The 19,273-nt window shown below is 42.2% G+C and overlaps 2 protein-coding genes across 6 annotated transcripts in view; both read right to left on the bottom strand.

Annotated features, from left to right (window-relative positions):
* dlg5a (discs, large homolog 5a (Drosophila)) overlaps positions 1 to 5,230 on the bottom strand; it is a 34,954-nt gene extending 29,724 nt beyond the window's left edge. For 3 of the 4 annotated variants that reach the window (XM_076743847.1, XM_076743851.1, XM_076743849.1), the window contains exon 1: positions 4,489 to 5,230. In XM_076743847.1, coding sequence (XP_076599962.1) covers positions 4,489 to 4,792 — 304 coding nt within the window. In that variant the 5' untranslated portion in view covers positions 4,793 to 5,230. The remainder of the gene's footprint in view (positions 1 to 4,488) is intronic. The other variant, XM_076743848.1, reaches the window with a different exon arrangement.
* A 3,340-nt stretch (positions 5,231 to 8,570) lies between these two features.
* anxa11a (annexin A11a) lies at positions 8,571 to 18,782 on the bottom strand. Of its 2 annotated transcripts, none has more exons than XM_076743000.1 (15): positions 18,535 to 18,782; positions 16,650 to 16,898; positions 15,385 to 15,467; positions 14,295 to 14,594; positions 14,025 to 14,112; positions 13,465 to 13,559; positions 12,621 to 12,734; positions 12,326 to 12,416; positions 11,698 to 11,777; positions 11,541 to 11,597; positions 11,310 to 11,403; positions 11,057 to 11,152; positions 10,048 to 10,106; positions 9,831 to 9,953; positions 8,571 to 9,722 (listed from the first exon to the last, which is right to left on the bottom strand). In XM_076743000.1, exons 2-15 carry the CDS (start codon positions 16,894 to 16,896, stop codon positions 9,663 to 9,665), a joined length of 1,587 nt encoding a protein of 528 aa, XP_076599115.1. In that variant the 5' UTR covers positions 16,897 to 16,898; positions 18,535 to 18,782; the 3' UTR covers positions 8,571 to 9,662. The 2 variants fall into 2 exon arrangements, with proteins under 2 accessions (XP_076599115.1, XP_076599114.1); XM_076742999.1 differs by having other exon boundaries at positions 8,577 to 9,722; positions 14,295 to 14,741; positions 18,535 to 18,669.
* Positions 18,783 to 19,273: the final 491 nt, after the last annotated feature.

The following is a 19,273-nucleotide window of genomic DNA, read 5'->3' as shown; positions in this document are numbered from 1 at the left end:
AGGAAAGCACACCAAATCAGTCAATAAGCTTGTTTTTTTTTTTGACTGGCTCATTTGTTAAAATGTGCATGTAACCCCGAAACTGTTGACCCAAATCTTCTGAGAACTTTGTCACATTTCTCATCTATAAAAACTGTGGAGGCACCGATGCAGTAATCGTCACCATCACCATCGAGTGCCGGTGATTACAAGTCGAATCTGGAATGGAGTCAGGTGCCAGAGATTGGAGGACAAATTAGCAGGTGTGGGCAGGCCAGATAAAGAGGGAGAGAATTAAACAGATGGAGAGACGAGGCAATTAGAGTGGTAGAGCAAGCTAGGACACCACGGTGGGAGGAGAGGACGGGGGGGGGGGGTAGACTGAAAAGACAGCAGAACAAAGCATAACACATCAAAAAAAAGAAAGAAAGTAGAGGTGGGGCGATGGGAAGACAAAGAGAGGAGCTGTTTATTTCCATGACTTCATCGCCCTGGTAAACATTTAGATGCTGGCATTTCCTCTACCTTGTGGGGTAATTAGGATGTGGGGGAACATGTGTAAAATGGTAATGAAGTCCTGCTCCACAGTACAGCCTCCTGGCTGTGGTTCACACAGTCAGAGTGTAGATAAACCTGCCATCAGATATTAACGCTTAAGTGAAAAAATACACAAGTTTTGCACAAAAAGAGGCCATGTGTTAAAGAACAACAGCCTTCAACTGGAACAAGAACACCAACGACCCAGTGGAAGTACTGCGGTTAACCTCTCATTAGCCTGCGTCTCAGGCCTTGATTAGATGGATTTATTGAGCAACAGTACTGACACGAAACCCAATGCCATTAACACTGCTAATTACAACTCAACTAAGGCCGCAATTGATCATTTCAGTATTGATTCATCCAGATTCTTTTTTCAGTTGTTTGACTGAGCATTTAGTCTACAAAACATCAAGGTGACCAGCAGACGCAAGCAAATTTAATTACGATGATAAAACCTTCCTTAAATGATTCTTGCTGAAGAATTTGAAAGCTGATCGACTACGAATCGATTCAATGTTCCAGCACACACTGGCGTCCCTAAATCACAGCGTAGGGATAACTTGGCCTGTTTAAACAGAGGCACGCACTGCCGACTGTACAGAGACGCTGCGATGTGACAAAACTCACAGCGACGACTCATATAAAACCTGATCAGCTCAGATGTCATCAATCACGCCGAAGCAGAAGCATCGGTTAGCTGCAGATGAACTGATGCCTTCCTCTACCATGCTGGGGACACGGCAAGAAGGGAGGTGAAGCCGGGCTGAGGCACAAAGAGCGGCGAGTGGGAAGGAGAGCGGGGCGATGAGGTGAGTGACGGTGTGCGTCACTGAGAGAGAGAGAGAGAGAGAGAGAGAGAGAGAGAGAGAGAGAGAGAGATCCCACGTCCAGCCCATGGGAGATATTTAAGAGCAGCGGTCGTGACAAGAGCGCCAGGGTCATAACTCATTCTGTCTGTCCACTGCGGTTTATGGAGTGGGACAGAAACTGGTTGACAGAGAAGAGAGCAATATCCCCCCAACCCCAACCCCAACACACACACACACACACACACACAGGCCTATGTCCTAGGCCGCTGTACACAGAGCAAGCTGCTGACTGGGCACTTTGGGCCTGCTCAACTTCTCAACAAAAGGCCTGTTGTCTCCCTCTCTCTTGCTCCCCTCTTTCTGTCACCCTCCTCTGTCTCTCTGGCGTGTCCCTCCATTTAAGTGTGTGGACAAACGAAACCACTCAGCGGGGGGGTGGGGGTGGGGGGGGGAATATAATGAGTCAGAGAAAAGAGAAAGAAGGAAAGTCGAAAAGGGATGGATGGTGAGTCAGAAAAAAAACAATAAAAGCATGGGAACGGGGAAGGAAGAGGATGAGAGAGTGAAGTCGAGCAGACAGCAGAAGAAGAGGATTGTGGACGCTGCATCCTGTCAGGGAGAATAGTATTGCCCTCCGCTTGGAGTGAGTTTAAATCACTCTAACAGTCCCTTGAATCTGAAGGGGGGCGCAGGTACATCTCTTCTATAGCTCTTTCTTTCAGGTAGGATATTGTCCACGTAGCGCGGGAAAAGGGGACGCGCACACACACCCGGGCGTGTAATCTGCATGATTGCAGCCACTTGGATTCAATTCTGCGTGAGGATGCAGAAAAAGGTCTCTCACCCTGTAACAAAACTTCATATCCTGTATTCTGAATGAATATGCTCAGTGGTTTATTCAGAGTTAGAGAATTTGTTAAAAAAAAAAACACACAGTGGGCCACAGTCCCCAAGCATGCTGATGCACAAAACAGGCTAAATAATGAATGATTTGTTTGCATGTTCTCTACAGCAAATGTGTCAGCGTTTGCCAGCAAAACACTAATAATTTAGAAAGCCTGAGCTTTAAACAACTGAGCATTTGGGTGTGCGTCTGCATGCTGTTCCTTTGGGGCCAGGATGCTTCTTTGGAGTTGGGATGATTTCATAACCGTGCGTGTAAGGAGGCTCAGCTGGCAGAGGATGCACGTCTGCGAACAAGAGCAAGGCAGGCGGCATTAGAGGAGGATGACTTGAGAGCAGGTTGCTATCAGCAAGAGTCATCACACACTCACATTGCCCCTCTTCATGCACCCTGCGTTGTTCGCAGACACTCGGGGGGGGGGGGGCTGCTCTGAAGATTTCACCCCATGTGCCACTGGCCTCTCTGCCCAGAGGGGCTCTGTGAGTGGCTTGTCTTCGCTCTCTCACAACTGTGGTTAAAACGTGGTAATCGCATCAGCCCGAATCACTACACTAAAGATAATAAAAAGCATGTTTAAAAAAAAAACAAAAAAAACACTTGAGTCAAAACAGAAGGAGCCAAGAGTGTGGTGGCTAATACAGAGGACTGTGGAGGCACGATAAAGCATGCCTCACAGAGAGAGTTTACACCAGAGAGACGACAGCGGGGCCTAATCCTCTGTTGAATAACCACGGGCTGACTAGCCAGACTCACAACTGGGACTCTCTCCTAGCACAGGGCAGGTCAACTCTGAGGCCCCGGTGCTACGGTCTATAAAAAGGTGTGTGAAGAAAAGCCCGAATCCACATTGTCAAGTCCAGCCAGAGTCAAGGGGCTAACAGAGGGACCCATGTCGCAGCTGCTCCCAGGTAAACAGCTGTCAAGGTGTTTCAGAGTAGCTCGGGGTGAGTGTTATTCTGCAGCAGCAACACTCAATACAAGGAAGTAATAAAGCTTAAGGAAGCATTAGTGATCCAGTCAGCAGAGCAGCAAGACACCAACTCAGCATTACCTGCTACAGTCGGCTTGATAGTAGCAGACAGAGGCACGCTACAACTTGGCAGCTGTAAACTACGGATCACACCTTGCGCTTAAAAAGGACACGGGCATGTGCGTTTGAAATAAAGCTTCAGCCGTGTCGAAGTGATCTGCAAGACGGCCCGGCGCGCTTGTTTTGCTCGTGGAATATGTCAAACAGAAGCACTGCTCTGCATCTCCTCCCCACTTTAGGCTCCCAAGGCTCATCCTGCATTCAGGCCCCGGGGGCAAGACGCTGGTTGTGAGTAAGCCACTGGCTTCAGTCATTCAGACAAAGCAAAACAGGCAAAACTAGACAAGGCTTTCACACTTGGTTGCCCTTTGTCTCAGTGCAACAACAGCCAAAACCCGCTGAAGTGGAGGCAGTTGCTGTGAGGACACACAAGAGTGAACGGTGGAATTAAAATGCAGGCAAATAATAATAATAATAATCTGCTTGACTCATTGTGAGGACACCAGTGTGGCTCTCTCCCCGCATGGGAAGCTGGACTGATCCACAGCATGCTTTAGGTCTGAAGGCATGCATGGGTGGGCTGCACGCACACACCCACGTCAAGTCGATATGGACCAACATGTCAGCCGTTGTCATGGAAACAAATCAGGCTACCTAATGTACCATATCAGGTCACTGATAACAAATTGGAGTTTGTGTTGGATATCAGGGAATTGATCCTTCCCTCTCTCTCTCTCTTAACAATGCACAGATATCACAGGCTACATTTAGCAGAAAGCATTACGCACAGCGGTGACAGGGGAGAGCCTGTTAGGGCAGGATGGCTCAGAGGAATGACAGAAAGCGCCTTGGCTGAATTAAGCACAAGCTGTGCATTAGATCTGCAGGGCATGGTGAATATTTAGTTTAAAGGCACAGGCTTGTGCGTTACGGTTTGCATATTTATCACAACGCTGCGCTCACTGAGCTCTGATCACAAACGTGTAATCACGCTGTTAAGGTCGCCTGCCCATGCAACCTTCACGTGAACCTGGATTATCGTTTTATACAGATTTTTTTTTGGTTAATAAGAAATCGAGCTCGCTGTTGTGCAGCTATCCACACACTGTCTTCTTGCGCCAGACCACCCAGATTGTACCCACAGCACGGGTCACGCAGCGGCCGGTCCACTCGATTCTACATCCAAGAGAGAGGCTGTAGTGAGCGGCTAGTGCTGCAGCTCTTACCGGTGGAGTGGTCCACAGGTCCTCCGCCGTTGTTGCTGAACAGGGCAGCGTGCAGGTCAGGGTATGCCTTCTCCAGGGCCACACACAGGTCGAGGAAATGGTCGCTCTCCTTGTTCATCAGCATCTTCAAAAGGTGGTCCACTTTCTCGGCGCTGGACGAGCAGTTCTGGTCCAGCTCGAACCTATCGAGCTGGCTCAAGGTACCGGAGACTATCAGCAGCTCGATCACTCGGTCCGCATCTGTTATGGACTCCAATAAGTTCTGGTGGCACTGGTCGAGCAACTCTTTGTGCTTTGGCTCCATTGCTATCCGCTGTAGTTCCGTAGCTTCCCAGCTAACCCAGACGGCCAAGTGGATGCGATATCCTCACCGATCAAAAGTACCGAGCGACTAGTGAACTTAACTTACCGCGGCTTGCAGAAGTTAGCCGGAGCCACCACGGCATTAGCTCGCATGGGAGATCAATTTTTATAGCATATTGAAAAAGGCACAAGAAGCCATATTTGTTGCCCAAGGCTGTTGACTGCACTAAACAGCGATACATTTTTCCATCTTACTCGTGTGTGGCAGTTCAGGTCGTTTTTTGCTTCCCCTCAGAGTACGCTTTAGCCGAACACATTGTCCTCCTCTTATGTGTCATTTAATGCGCCCTCAGACGACTCAACTGCTGGGAAAACTCACGTAACTCCGCCGCTGATCCTCAGTTACACTGTATCCTCCGCCATGTCTGAGCAACTCAGCAGCTGCTGCCCGCTGTCAATCAACGTTCAGTTCGATGACCATATAAGGCGAAATGGGGCGGGGTTTTACGAAAACACACCCTTTTCTTCAATGGGCGTACACGCTCCGTAGTACGTCGAAAATCCCAGGCGGAAAAAATGAGAATGGAGAGAATTTGCATGAAAATCTGAAGACGTATTAAAGACGTCGATGTAAGGGTAAAGATGGGTGAAGAGAGCTCATCCTGAGAGTAAGGCAACCATCTGTATTAATAAAATGCATGCTTCTGTTGTCTGCAGTGGAGGAATGTAAGTGCACATTTACTACTTATTTACCTACAAATTCTAAATTAAATATTTACAGTTTAAAATACACAGTTTTTAGCATGTACATATTCATCATTGTCAAAATAAATCCTGCACGCTGTATATGCTGTATATAGAGACATGTATTATATAGCCACCCACTTCATGTAGACTATATCCATTCAATATGTATTTCTTGGCTCCACAGAGACACTTGACTTGCATATAGACATTGTACATTACTGGCCATTGTTGCTTTTTATATATATTTGTGACATACACCTATGTTTTCACCCAACTGTATGTACTTCTAAAATACATATGTACTGATGAATAAATAAAATAGAATGATTAGACAGATTAAATTAACCTTGCAGTATATAAGATTACAATAACTACAATAGTACATTGCTAATTACAGATTAATGCAACAGTAGGCCTAATAATCATCTAATTATTATACTATATGATAGTATAAGACTCACTGGAGCCATTTTTCTGCATTCTGAGTACTTTTACTTTCCATACTTAAGTACAGTTCACGTTTTCAATGCAAGGCTTTTACTTGGAGTGGAGGTCTTTTTATATTGCAGTATTGCTTTTATGCCTGAATACTTTATTTTCTGTGTGAATTCCATTGATTTGATGTGACTCACTATATCACCACACTGCATTAGATGAATTTCTGACCTAAAAAAATCTCATCACATCAGATCAGTCCACTCATAATCAAAGTTATCCTCACTGAGTATATTTAGAATTTTATTTAGGAAAAATGCTAGAGCAGTGATAAAAAGATGAGGATTTTATTCAGCCCTTGCGTAATACTGTCAGTGCAGGCACAGGCTAATGCTCCGTGTATCCAAGCTGCACTGCAGCCAGTTTCAGTGTGTGCTGCATCTGTGTTTTGGATAAAATAGAAGAGCAGTGAGCCATATGTGAACATATAATCAACATGTTAGGGCCACAAACGAAATGTGTATTTTTGGTAGGGCTTGTGAAATACAATATGATGATGATGGATGCACTCTGCTTCCAGTTTACATCTGAATAGAGATTGTTGGCACAGGGGCAGGCGTCTGCAGGCATACCTCTCAAACCGTGACCTTATTCATGCATGCACTGAATCTCATTGTGACATCTACAACTCTCTCCCTCTCCCCCCCCCCCCCCCCCCCCCCCATTTCCCTGCCATGCTGGCTTCATAGCTTGTGCAACCATGTGCTATCCCCTTCAGATGAAAAATTAATTACAATTCATTCATATCAAAGGGAAGCAAGTCCCCACAGCTGACACAGATTGGACGGCTGTGTCTGTACCCTACTTCTGAGGACATGCATTTGAATAGAGAAGACAGCCTGATGCTTTTTATCTTGGGGGTACGAACGAGTTTATTATTTAGACAACAGGGGTGGTGTTTCTAGCTGTCTGATAATTTACTGAAATATTATTAAACAGATTTGTTTATCAGACAGCCGAGATCAGGGAAGATAATAGCTTTATCTTTTATTGAAGAGACTGTCAGCGAGCATATCCATCATTTATCCCGGCCAGATAGTCTGAAACAGAAAATTTTATGGATTTTTTATATTTTATTACCAGTCTGAACAGAGATTTAGTTCATGGAATCCTGCCTGTGCTCAAGGTGGCAAAACAATTACTTTATTATCTACTCACTTTTGACACTTTCTTATTTACCTCATCTTTGCATAATTCATTCTCAGCACCTGTTTTACCTTCAGCCCTTCAAGAATACACAAGAATGCTCGTGTTCCCAAGGTTTGAGTGAACAACTGAAAAATGAGGCAGCAGTTAGAATGGAGTTTGCTGCTGTCCATCACCATACTAGCATTTTTTTAGGAAGCCATCATTTCCCCACAATACCTCAGACCTCAAGGCACTCTTGAGAGGATTCCCAAATGATTAGAGTTATAATAGACTTTAAATTGGCCAATTCCTGGTTTTTAATTAACAGTAAATTACACAGCCTTCAGCTGGATGCCTGCAACAGATGGGAGGTTTCTGATCATAATGATATCAAAAGTACAATGTTGGCAGATCCATGCTGGAACACTTAGAAATTACCATATAAAACTCATATAACGATGTCTAAATTATCTTCTCAAAACCAATCTAATCGTGTTTAATCTTCATTAAAATTCTAGTTATTGTAATCTAAACATCTATCTAAAGCCCTCAAGCCTTTTCTGCCATTTCTAGTCAATTTTAACACAATATGATCAAAAAATGATTCTTCCAGCATGGCTGTTACCCAAGGGTCCCCCTGACAGCACTGCAGACGTGCTAGACGTGTTTATTGTGGCCAAGGCAGCTTAATGGACCCCCCCACCCCCCACCCACTTCACAGAATTATTGATCGTAGTGCAGTTAACACACACACACACTACTGTAGCCTGTCGAGCGCAGAGCCACGTCTCTACAGTCAAGTGTGTTCAATGGTATTTTAAATGAAGCCAACAGGGCGCAATAAGGCATGAAGAGCTGCATGTGCAGCCATGCACGCTGGCTTTATGCCCCTCAAGGAAAGACAAATTATGTATCTGTATTGATTGAATAAAATGGTGTATTTACCAGGTGGTTTTTGCCATTGACAAAACATATTCAGTGTCAGAGAATGAAGATGCTTGTTTATTGTGCTGCCTGCATGAATTTAAACTCAACTGAGTTCTTGGTTATTGGTTAACTGCCATCATGTAATGATCCATATTCTTCATAGCAGAGCATTTGTAAGGAGCTATGTTTGTTGAAATTTACACTTCTGGAGTAGCTGATTGAGGACTTCACTGCTCTCTACTGGCAAACTGGGTCTACTACCAAGTGCAAACAGTATGAGAGCAGTCATGAGAAGGTCATGACAGTGTTGGATATTATTATTGGTTAGTAAGTCAATGAAACCATTCGTGTCATATCCAGGGACAACCTTGATTGTGGACCACTAAAGGGATACAATGAGACATTATTTTGAAGTCTTGTTCATATGTGGATGTTTTTCAAACAATTTCACTGTATTTCACAAGTAATAAACCTCATATACTCCCAGTGTGCCTTCTCAGTATTTATTTTCTGAGACTCATAAAAGCTAAAATCACCAACAATCTATGAAATGGGATTCTTGAATTTTACATGCTACAGCCTGGATTCCAAAAAAGTTGCTGTGTAAAACATGAATAAAACAGACTGTGACAGCTTGCTGAACCTTTTTGACACAGACTCAAATAAAAACAGTACAAACATATTTAATGTTTTACCTCATTGAGTTGAGACAGGAGCAACAAAAGACTGAGAAAGTTGTGGAGCAGTCAGCGTAGTCATGATGATATCACGACTGAGTATGAAAGGAGCATGCAGTTTAAAAAGGCTCAGTGGTTCAGAAAGTAAGGACGGAGCGAGTTTCACCACTTAGTGATTCGCATGATTGTATAAAGAATAATATGACACATCTCTGACTTTGGAAAACTTATCAGAAAACGAAGATTGTCATCAAATGATTGCATTAATTTGCATGCATTGCATTCTGCTTTTATTTATGTTTGACACAGCATCCCAATTTTTTTGGAATCAGGATTGTACAATGATGTCTACAATATACAGATTAAAGCATCTGCTGCAGATACAGCGTAACTATAATGAAAAAAGTAGTTACATGTAGACAAAATATAGAAGAGATTACACAATTGCAAAAAAAAAAAACAAAAAAACAGAACTTTGGTACTTAGCTGCTATGTATTCTATGTCTCCTATTTTATTCAGCATTAGGAAATATGCTGATAAACGTGGCAGATATCAAAAGATATCTGATCTTATTGGCACAATTGAAATAAAATATCTTAAAAATATATATAGCTCTAAAATTTCAAATGTAATCTCCGATTGTATGGCCATGTAAATTCAACTCAAATATCCAGCAAAGACAGCCCAAGTGAAAAAATATAAAACCTTTTGTCCATACTGTATACAGAAAAGGGATAATGCGTAGCGATATCAACGCTCTTAAAAATAGGTAAACATTGCATTGTGAGCACTGGCACGGCATGCAGATTTGCAGTTTATATGTAGTGCACATAGATAAAGGCAGAAAACATATTCATAGAAAATATTTCTCTCATGTGGGAGTCACCGTTTCCTTTTCAGTCACTGCCCCCACAGAACTTCAATAGGAGCTTCTTGTAGTCTCCTGATGTGTCTCCCTGTACAGAAAACAAATGCATAGACAAATGATTTAGACCTCTGCGTCACAATATCATGTTGCGTTTTTTAAAATTGGATCAAATACAATTTGTGATGAAGATACTTACAGAGATGTCTGTGTACAGCGACTTGCCGTAGTTTCTGACATACTCCTGGCGGATATCCAGCATGTCAACCTCGGAACGGGAGACCATGATCCGGATCAGGGTTTTGTCTTTGGTCCCAGCTCCCTGAACACATGCAAACACATAAATGAAACATTATGCTGCACATATATCGTAATGTATAGAAAACTTCTGTCTAAAACACGACAGGGTGTCTCACCTTCATGGCCTTGTAGAGTCTCTCAGCAAAGTAGGCAGGTGTGTTCTTAATACACTTCACTGAAACACAGAAAATACTTATTACCAACACAAGCACAATATATTCAGTTCATTCTTTCTCTTTCTTTTTCATACAAATAAGATCACTAAATTTCTTATGAGGGCATTGTAAAGAAAACACCAATATTTATCACTGCAAGGTGAGAGTGATGAAGACAACAGTACTTTACTTATGTGCCATCTGAACAGTGATCAATGAGCAATCAAGTTATGCATACATCAAACGAAAAGAAAAGGATGGCAACAAGCAAAATTAAAGCTGCATTAATCAATATTTAATTAAATGACTATGTGGACTTCAAGCTCAGTAGAACTATCTGCAGCTCCACTGAGCTTTTAGGCCTTATTTGAGGCCAGTGCATTTACCATCTGGTTGAGTCTCCCTTCTTAACAACCCCAAAACAGACTTAAAAGGTGAGCAACTATTAGATTTACATTCATTGGGTGTGCTTCTGGGAATTGTCCGCTCTGTCTGTGATTAATGCAGCTTTAAAGCAAGTTATACTTCAAAAGAAAAATATGTCACTGAAATCAGCAAGAACGACATTGTCCAGAAGAGTGAAATGACAAACATCCACCACTGCAGTGCACAACACCTCAAAATGAAAACATATAGACTGGATGTGCAAAACCAATGGGAGGATTCAAATGCAACAGGTAGACAGGTTACTGTACCATAAACCTGAGAAATGTTGGCAAAAAAAAGGGGGGGAAAAGATTACGCATTTAACAGAAGTCAGTACTGTGTATGGTGATAGCTGTAATACAGTATGTCACATAACGAGCATGGAAAATGTTTGATGACTAAATGTTACGTCAAACATGTAATGAAGACAAGCCTCTACACCTGTCATTAACCAATTATGTAGAACAGATCCTGACTCAGAATTATAATACATGGGTGAGGCCCTTCTAAAAATAGACTTGAATAGATGCGTGTGTATTCTTACCCACTGCCAACATGCCACTCTCCAAGTCTCCGGACATCTCCCTGCCGATGCTCTTCTCAATATCTCTGCCACACATCTGCTGGTACTCAAGAAACACTACACACACACACACACACACTATCAGTAATACAGCGAACAGGAGCTAACAGTTAACTAAACTTGCATTTGTGGCCTGACCCTCAAATATCCATTTATATGTTTTAAATGCTGAATTCAATCTTATTGCTTGTGGACATGCATTCATAACAAATACCTGCTCTCAGATGGGGTTTGCTCCTGGCACACAAGATAGCATTAAACTTGGACTCATCTGTTCCTAGCTTGTTTTCTCCAGCAGCATACAGGGCCTGTAAAAAGAACAGCAACGTGTCCTAATCAACATGTCTCTGCAATCAAAAGGTCAAGTTAATAACATAATAAAAACGACCGTGTTGCAGATAAATCATAAAACATTAATTATTAATGAAAAATACGCAGACTTTACCTGAGCATCTTGTTTAGCCAGAGAGATGTCAACGGTTTCTCTTTCATCACGATTACCCTGAAAAAGAATTTAAAAAAGCATATTCCTAATTAAATCTGACAATATTTGCTCAGAGTACATCAGGTACACACATAATTACTTTGTGTCATATCTGTACCTGGGCGAGGGAGATCAGGAGCCTGCGGAAGTGGCCTGAGGTGTCCCCACTAATGGCGTCCTCCAGTGACTTCTTGTTTTCTGAAATGGTAAAAAACAAACAGGCCAAAACGGGCCACATGGAAACACAGTTAGTAATAATTTGAACATTTTGTTTTTACAGTTAAACATGTGACATAGTGCAACCTGATTCCCATCATGGAGCACTGAAAATCTTCACTGAAACTAATAACAGCACTACTGTTGATAGGGTAACCACAGTTTATCTTAAGTAGCAAGATAAACTGGGCTGCTGTGGTTTACATAAGCAAATAAAAGCAAACAACACAGAACAATTACAGAAATAAACCATAAAACTGAAGAATCCAATCTAATACCTTTGTGTATTTGCAGTTATGAACCCTTAATTTTAATTTATTATTACAGAGTACTAAATGACTTTATGCGCATCAGATTCTTCGCCATAACATCTGAATTTACAAATTTCACGGCGGCACCCAAATCAAAGTACACTGAGCTTATCTACTAATGCGATAAAACTCTTCCCACACAGTGCTGCGATGCTGTGTGATAATGGAGAAACGAACAGTAGGGGAATGTAGTGCATTAGCTGCCCTGAGGCATCTCACCTAGTTTGTAAATACGGTTTATCTCCTTGATTTCAGCATTGGAGCGGGAAGACAGGATCTCTATCAGGCAGGCTTCATCGGTTCCGGCTCCCTGTTAGGAAGGCAGAACAATGACAATGTGACAACCTCATCTCCTCCCCTCGCCTCGCAGCAGCCAGAATTATTCCTGTTTAGTAAACCTTCATTCAAACCTACAGCTGATACAAGTCTTTATAATAACGTAACACGGAAACATGCAAGCAAATGTTCACAGTTCAAAACCACATAAGAACCTGGATTATAAACCAGCATTTACCTTTATGGCACTGTGGAGCTCAGAGGCATCGAACTCAGCTGGGCTCTTCAAAGAGGCCATGACCAGTTTCCTGAAGTCTCCAGACAGCTCTGAATGCAGATCCTTAATCAGATCCTGAAAACAGAAACATGTTTGGAATAAGTCCAATTAACTGGTCTTGTGGAAAAGTTTCTGCAAGAAGCTCTGCGGCATAACTATAATGAGCTCTGAGGACATCTAATCCCCTTTCCATTTTACTGGCAGCACTAGCACCTGTTCTCTGCTTGTCATCATTATGCACTGCTAGGTAATGCACACTAAGCCACGCATGATTCTATATTGAGTGTTTGTCTTGCAAACAAAGTTTTAAAGTAGATACTCTCCTAAAATGGAAAACGGAACAAGGTGTGGCTGTACTGAATGTCAGTTTTTACATTTGAAGCTTCTACTGAGGTGTTCCAATCAAGTGAATGTCAGATTTTATGATGTCATTACCCTAAAGAAATAAAAAAAAATCCACAAATGAAATCCTCAGTTTCAATCAAGTGATTCATCTGGTTAAATGAGCTAGTCCTTTTTTTTTATTAAATCAGCTTTCTTTAATGAATACAAATTGCCAAGTACATATAAATAGACTTGAATGTATGCATGTATGTATTTAGAGTTCTGATACAGCTGCTTCTGTCTGGACATGCAATAACCATTACAATCTATGCTGAAGTTGCAAAAACACTACAATGCAACGACGCATCGAATGTTGATTCAACTTTATGAATGTAGCTTCAAACTAGTCAGTACAGTCCTACAATCAGGTATCACATTAACAACATAACACAAACATAATAAGCATGAACAGGGCTGTTACCTTCCCGTAAGACGTTTTGTAGGCTCGGAGCAAAGGCACGCGCTGCTTGTTGGAGCGACTCCCCAGCAAGTTGATGATGGCTTGTTCATCAGTTCCTGCACAGACAAGCCCACAATGTCAAATCAGACACAGACTGCAGATAAGATAAGATTAGATAAGGCTTTATTGACCCCACACTGGGTAAATTGTGTCATTACAGGCAGCAAGTATTACAAAAAGGAAGCACATTGGTATAAAAAGGTCAAAATAAAAAAGTGTACAGGATACAAAATAGAAAAACAACCATGTATATGTACATTTGTACAGATTATAAAATGAAGAAGATGAACAGGTCTTCATTTCATTTATACTTACAAATGACATTTACACTTAAAAATTACAAATATCTTTCTGAATACAAAAGCTATAATTTGAAGAAAATTAAAGAAATAGAATTGATGGCTCAGATTCCAAATGGACAACATTCAGTGTGTCGTGTGCAAAATTACAGCTCAATGACATACAAATGACAAAATGGCAAGTGGTACACTCTGATTAGGGCTTCTTCCCAGAGAACTTACCAAAGCCCTTCATGGCCTTCCTCAGGACCTCCACATCTTTGAGTGGGTCAGCTCCAGGAAAGTCCTTGATTGTTCCCCTGAATCCTCTCTGACAATAGAAACAATACAGCAATTTCCGCAAAGCAACCAGTGTTATTTCAACACAATGTTCATTCTCATTCAACCGTCACATCGTAAAAGCAGAGAGGCAAATAAGAGGAGATAATTCACTTTGTAACCAATAGTCAAAAATGAAGTTGGTATAGTGAAGTATTATGTCATATATATTACATTGACAGGTGGAGCTACTGGCATGGCTCCTCCACCGTACGCCGGCATGGATGGATTTGGTGAAGGAACCTTTGGGTACCCAGGCATCGGTGCTGGTGCTCCTCCATAACCAGCCATGGGTGGGTTCGGTGATGGTGCTCCTCCATAACCAGCCATGGGTGGGTTCGGTGATGGTGCTCCTCCATAACCGGCCATGGGTGGGTTCGGTGATGGTGCACGGGGGTATCCAGGCATTGGTTGGCCAGGCTGACCAGGGTATCCCATCCCTGGGCCTTGGTTTGGGGGCATGGTCCCTCCTGGCTGTGGGTACAGGCCATATGACTGTTGGTTAGGAAAGGGGGCACCATACCCGCTCGGCTGAGGGGGAGATGGGTACGCCCCAGGGGCTTGGGCGTACATGGATGGATTTGGAGTAAAACCCCCCATGCCTGGAGAGGTCTGACTGGCCTGTGATTTGGAAAGATTGGCATTCCATAATATGTGCACAGATCCTTGAAGATGATTTCATGCAAAGCACAGGTAGCAGGTCACACCTTTTTTGGATTAAATTTTCATTTGTTTATGGCATTAATCTGTGTTTAAGTAATTGTCCCTTATTCTAGATCTAACTTCAGAGGAGGAACTGAAGTTAACTCTCCCAGTGTTTTGAACTTCTTCCGGCCTCGTTATACCCATATCCAAACAAAGTGTGGCCATGCTACGCAATAAGATGGAAACACATACGTCTGATAACACAAATGAGAATACAACATAGACAAGAAAATGAAAAGTAAAGTAAAAGAGGTAAAAAAAAGTTGCATCAGATTGATAGGTTTGAGAAGCATGGTAAGATTTAAGTACATGGCGGTTTTTTCTCATGCAAAAGACCTGAAAAGAGGCGCTGACGGAGAAAATGGCAAAGCTGAGGGATTTTAAGACGACTTTGGAAACATCTTACCATACAGCGAAAGGATCTGATATTCCATGAATGGCTGTTTAATCCATTCTAACTGGAATATTCAACGCAATAGTCTGGTGATGTTGCACGACACATACATTACAAAATTTCCTGGGTGCAGGGAAGATGATTTTTTTTTCAGGCTAAACTTACCATGCCAGCGTTGTATCCAGGGTTGGACAAGCTGTCGAGACCAATGGAGGGATATCCACCAGAAGGGCCACCTCCCCAGCTGCCTGCAGCAGACAACAAAGACACAGCTGTTTAGGAACGTTGAGGCTGTATTGTGCCACTAAATGCCTGACAGAACTGAGAGTATTATACTGAGATAGGAATGACCCTTCTGACAGGAATTTGCCTGTTCCGGCTTTCCAACCAGTTAGCAGACAGGTGAAAGGGTGCAGGACAGAGAATGGGAGTACTGTGTGAACGATGGACTGTGGGACTTACTTCTCTTAGCAACAGCAGAGGATTGTTTGTTTTTAAGGGAAAAAAATTTCCACTCTTAACTATAAGTTTCATGATCCCTGCTGCCTGCATATACGACATAGCTGACTCACTGTTTCTAAAATAGGTACCAGAATACCTTAACCTTAGTTTAAATGCATTTTCCACAGATTAAATCATCTATTGGGATGCTTGATTGCTAATATATTATACCAGAACAACTCATTAAAGTTTTACATCAGTTTATTTCTATGAATTTGTTTTATCGCATTCTTGGCTCTTAGTGGTAACAGATCACTTAATGCAGCTTTAAAGAAATAGTTGGGTTTCTCTATTCAAGTTTTCTTTTTTGGGAAATACACTTATTCACTATATATCAGAAAGTTTGATGGAAAGATAAATATCACATTTCATGTCTGCATGGCAAACATGAACGCTAAAACCTGCAGCTTGTTAGCGTGACTTTGCATAAAGACTGGAACAAGGCCAACAGGTTGTCTGTCTCTGTCCAAAGGTGAGTCTTCCCACCAGCGCTTGTAAAGCTAACAAATGTTCATGGTGTGTCTTATTTGCTTAATCTGTGCAAAAAAACCATCAAGTGTGACAGTGACAAAAGGACTTGAGTCACCATGAGCCAAGAAATAGTTTATCATATAATCCTCCATTAAACCACAATGTGTAATTGTCACACTTATAGAAAACTAAACACAATGTAACTTGCTCATTAGTGAGCTGTAGAGGAGCTGATAGGCTGATTTTGTTTTGCTTTTTGGCAGAGCCAGACTACTTGTTTCCCCCTGCTTCCAGTCTTTATGCTAAACTAAGTTAACAACCGCTGGCACTAGCTTCATATTTACAATAAAGACATGACAGTGGCGTCAAGGTTCTCATCTACCTCTTAGCAAGCAGGCAAATAAGCACAATTCCCAAAATGACTACTTTTCCTTTAACAGTGTGGCGCAGTGGCTTACCTGGTGGTGGTGCCTGTGGGTAGCCTCCGCCCTGTGGTGGATAGCCTCCTGCCTGTGGAGGAAAGGCACCAGGCTGTGGAGGATAGCCACCAGGCTGTGAGGGATAGCCACCAGCTTGAGGATGGAAGCCTCCAGCCTGGGGAGGGTAAACTCCAGGCTGGGGTGGGTAAGCACCAGGTTGTGGAGGGTAAGCCCCTGGCTGTGGTGGATATCCGCCGACCTGAGGGGGGTATCCAGGGTAGCTCATGGCTTTAAACACAGAACAGAAATGTCAATCAAACAGAGGTGCCAAACATGATCTATTACTTAAAAAGTCATTTCATGCTGCTAATTCCCACTGGGCAGAATTCTTCACAGACAAAGACATTAACCAGTTGAATTTTCATGAACTGGTGGATCTTTACAGTGTGTCACATTGAAAAATGTAGATATCATTTACAATAATTAAACAGTTATCTTCTATATTGGACAACATGTGTCTGCTTTATAGGTCAAGTTCCTGGACTCAGTGTAGAGCTTTTTAAATAAAACATCTATTCACCAGTCTTGTGAATGCTTTTGAAAACAGCAATGCAAGTGTCCCTGTCACAAATCTAATGAAGGGCAATCTCTACATTCCCAGGCTGTTGGTGGGGCAGTGAGGAAACTTTAATTTTGGTTAAGCTTAGTATGAAAAGCCTGTGTTACAACAGGCCTCCTTGTTCCATGGTAAAACTGACTTCAGAGGACATGAATGGAACGGTCCTCCCTGCTTTGCATTTTATGACCACAGGAAGAAAGACGTTGCTGTGTCACTTTCAGATTTCTGCAGGCAAAAGTTATCAGCAGGTCTAAATGTTGCATAAATATTTTGACTTATACGCTTCCTCCTCATGTCCGGCCGCTGAAGTCCAACACAGCAGCACACAGGCTGACACATTCGGTCAGAGCAAATGCGGTTTGTCTACTTCAGGCTGAAACACTTGAGGTTAAAAAACATCACATTTAATTGCTGTGCGGAAGCAAGCATTTCACGTGTTGATGGACTGCATTCACATGTCAAACTGTGTGAAAAATGAAAATGCACAGCTGCAAAAGCTAAAGCCTCTGCATGTGCATATTTGCTCAGGGACTTTGGATGCTAATAATAATATTCAACATTCAGGGTTAATTGTCTTGTTCTTAAGTCACTAACACGATGTAACTACAACTTCCAACGGTGTTACAAAACAGCATTGGTTACTATTAGCTAATCTTAACCTGCTGTCAATATCCTAGCTTCATTTTTAGTGACACCAGGTGTGTCTGTCCACTCAGTTTTTATCTTCATAAGATTATTAGTTCGGTCAAACACGTGACATGAGTGTTAATTAATATATCTTGGCTCGTCATGCACAGCACTAATAGTTTAACACTACGCTAAGAAGATTATGCTATCCAACGGAAAACGGACATCTAGCTTTAAAACACGAGCAGTGGCCTAACCTTGGCTAATACGCTGCTTCAGGCCTGTACAAGTCCCCCATTGGAAACTGGCTAGATTACCTCCCAGCCCAATTTACATAATGTGACTTTATCAACCCCATCGATTGAACCCTGCTCTGTGCCGTAAATTAGCTAGCTAGCGAGCTAACGATACCGTTCAACAAACGAAAACACTTCCATCTGCAAAATGATGCTACGGCAACAGACGAGGTTATATCCTGAAAGTTAGATAAATAGCTGAGCTAACGGCGCTGGTAAATCTGAAAAACGCTGGCAGGCTACCGACAGCGTCGAGTAACTTTGACAAAAAGCTCCAAAAATAGTCGCCTCTGATCCAAATGTAACTTATACCGTGTTGCTAATATATCAAACATAATTGTAGCTCGGCATGTTTTAGTAATTATTCGATTTTAGTACTTACTTTAGTCTGCTTTCTGCCTCTTCCTGGAAGACGTAACTTGTTCCTTCGACCAGTCGCAGTATTGACTGTATTTAAGTATTGTGGGTGGGACTCATACTTTCCATTTAGAGAACCCACCCATCTATCTATCTGCCCATCTGAGAACAGCCATGCACCCGTCCGGCTATCATGTGACACCAGCCACAAACATAAATGACTTTATGGCTGGTCATAAACATACATCAGTGACATGGTGGAAACTGTGACAGGCCGCCGTCACCAAATATTTCACAATAGGTGTATTATTTGACAGGTGTGCCGCCTGCCCTGCCCAGGTAAACCCATCAGGATAGAAAAATAAGTTAAATCACCTGTTAATGTTGCGTTTATTGACACACAGACACTCATTGTACTAATCTGTAGTGTGTATTATACATTATATAAATTAATTCCGGAGATATCATAAAAATGGGTTCTGTAGATGAAATAAAATATTTAAACATTAGAATAAAGCTGTGGAGGTGTGTTTCTCAATGTACTGAATTATTGGTGATTGTTTTACGGGTGGTTGCGATGATGATAGTCACCAACAGAAGAAGTGGTATTTTTACCTAAGTATTACGCAACTATACAATGTGTGTATGAGGCTGTGTGTGTGTGTGTGTGTGTGTGTGTGTGTGTGTGTGTGTACGTGAGTGAAGGACATTTGCCACAAGAGGGAGCCATTTTTAAAGCTTTCTCCATATCATACCATACTATA

This window comes from Chaetodon auriga, chromosome 11 (assembly GCF_051107435.1).
Source record: "Chaetodon auriga isolate fChaAug3 chromosome 11, fChaAug3.hap1, whole genome shotgun sequence".
Classification (NCBI taxonomy): Eukaryota; Metazoa; Chordata; class Actinopteri; order Chaetodontiformes; family Chaetodontidae; genus Chaetodon; species Chaetodon auriga.
The sequence above is the reverse complement of the archived record's forward strand: the minus strand, read 5'-3'. Positions and strand labels throughout refer to the sequence as shown.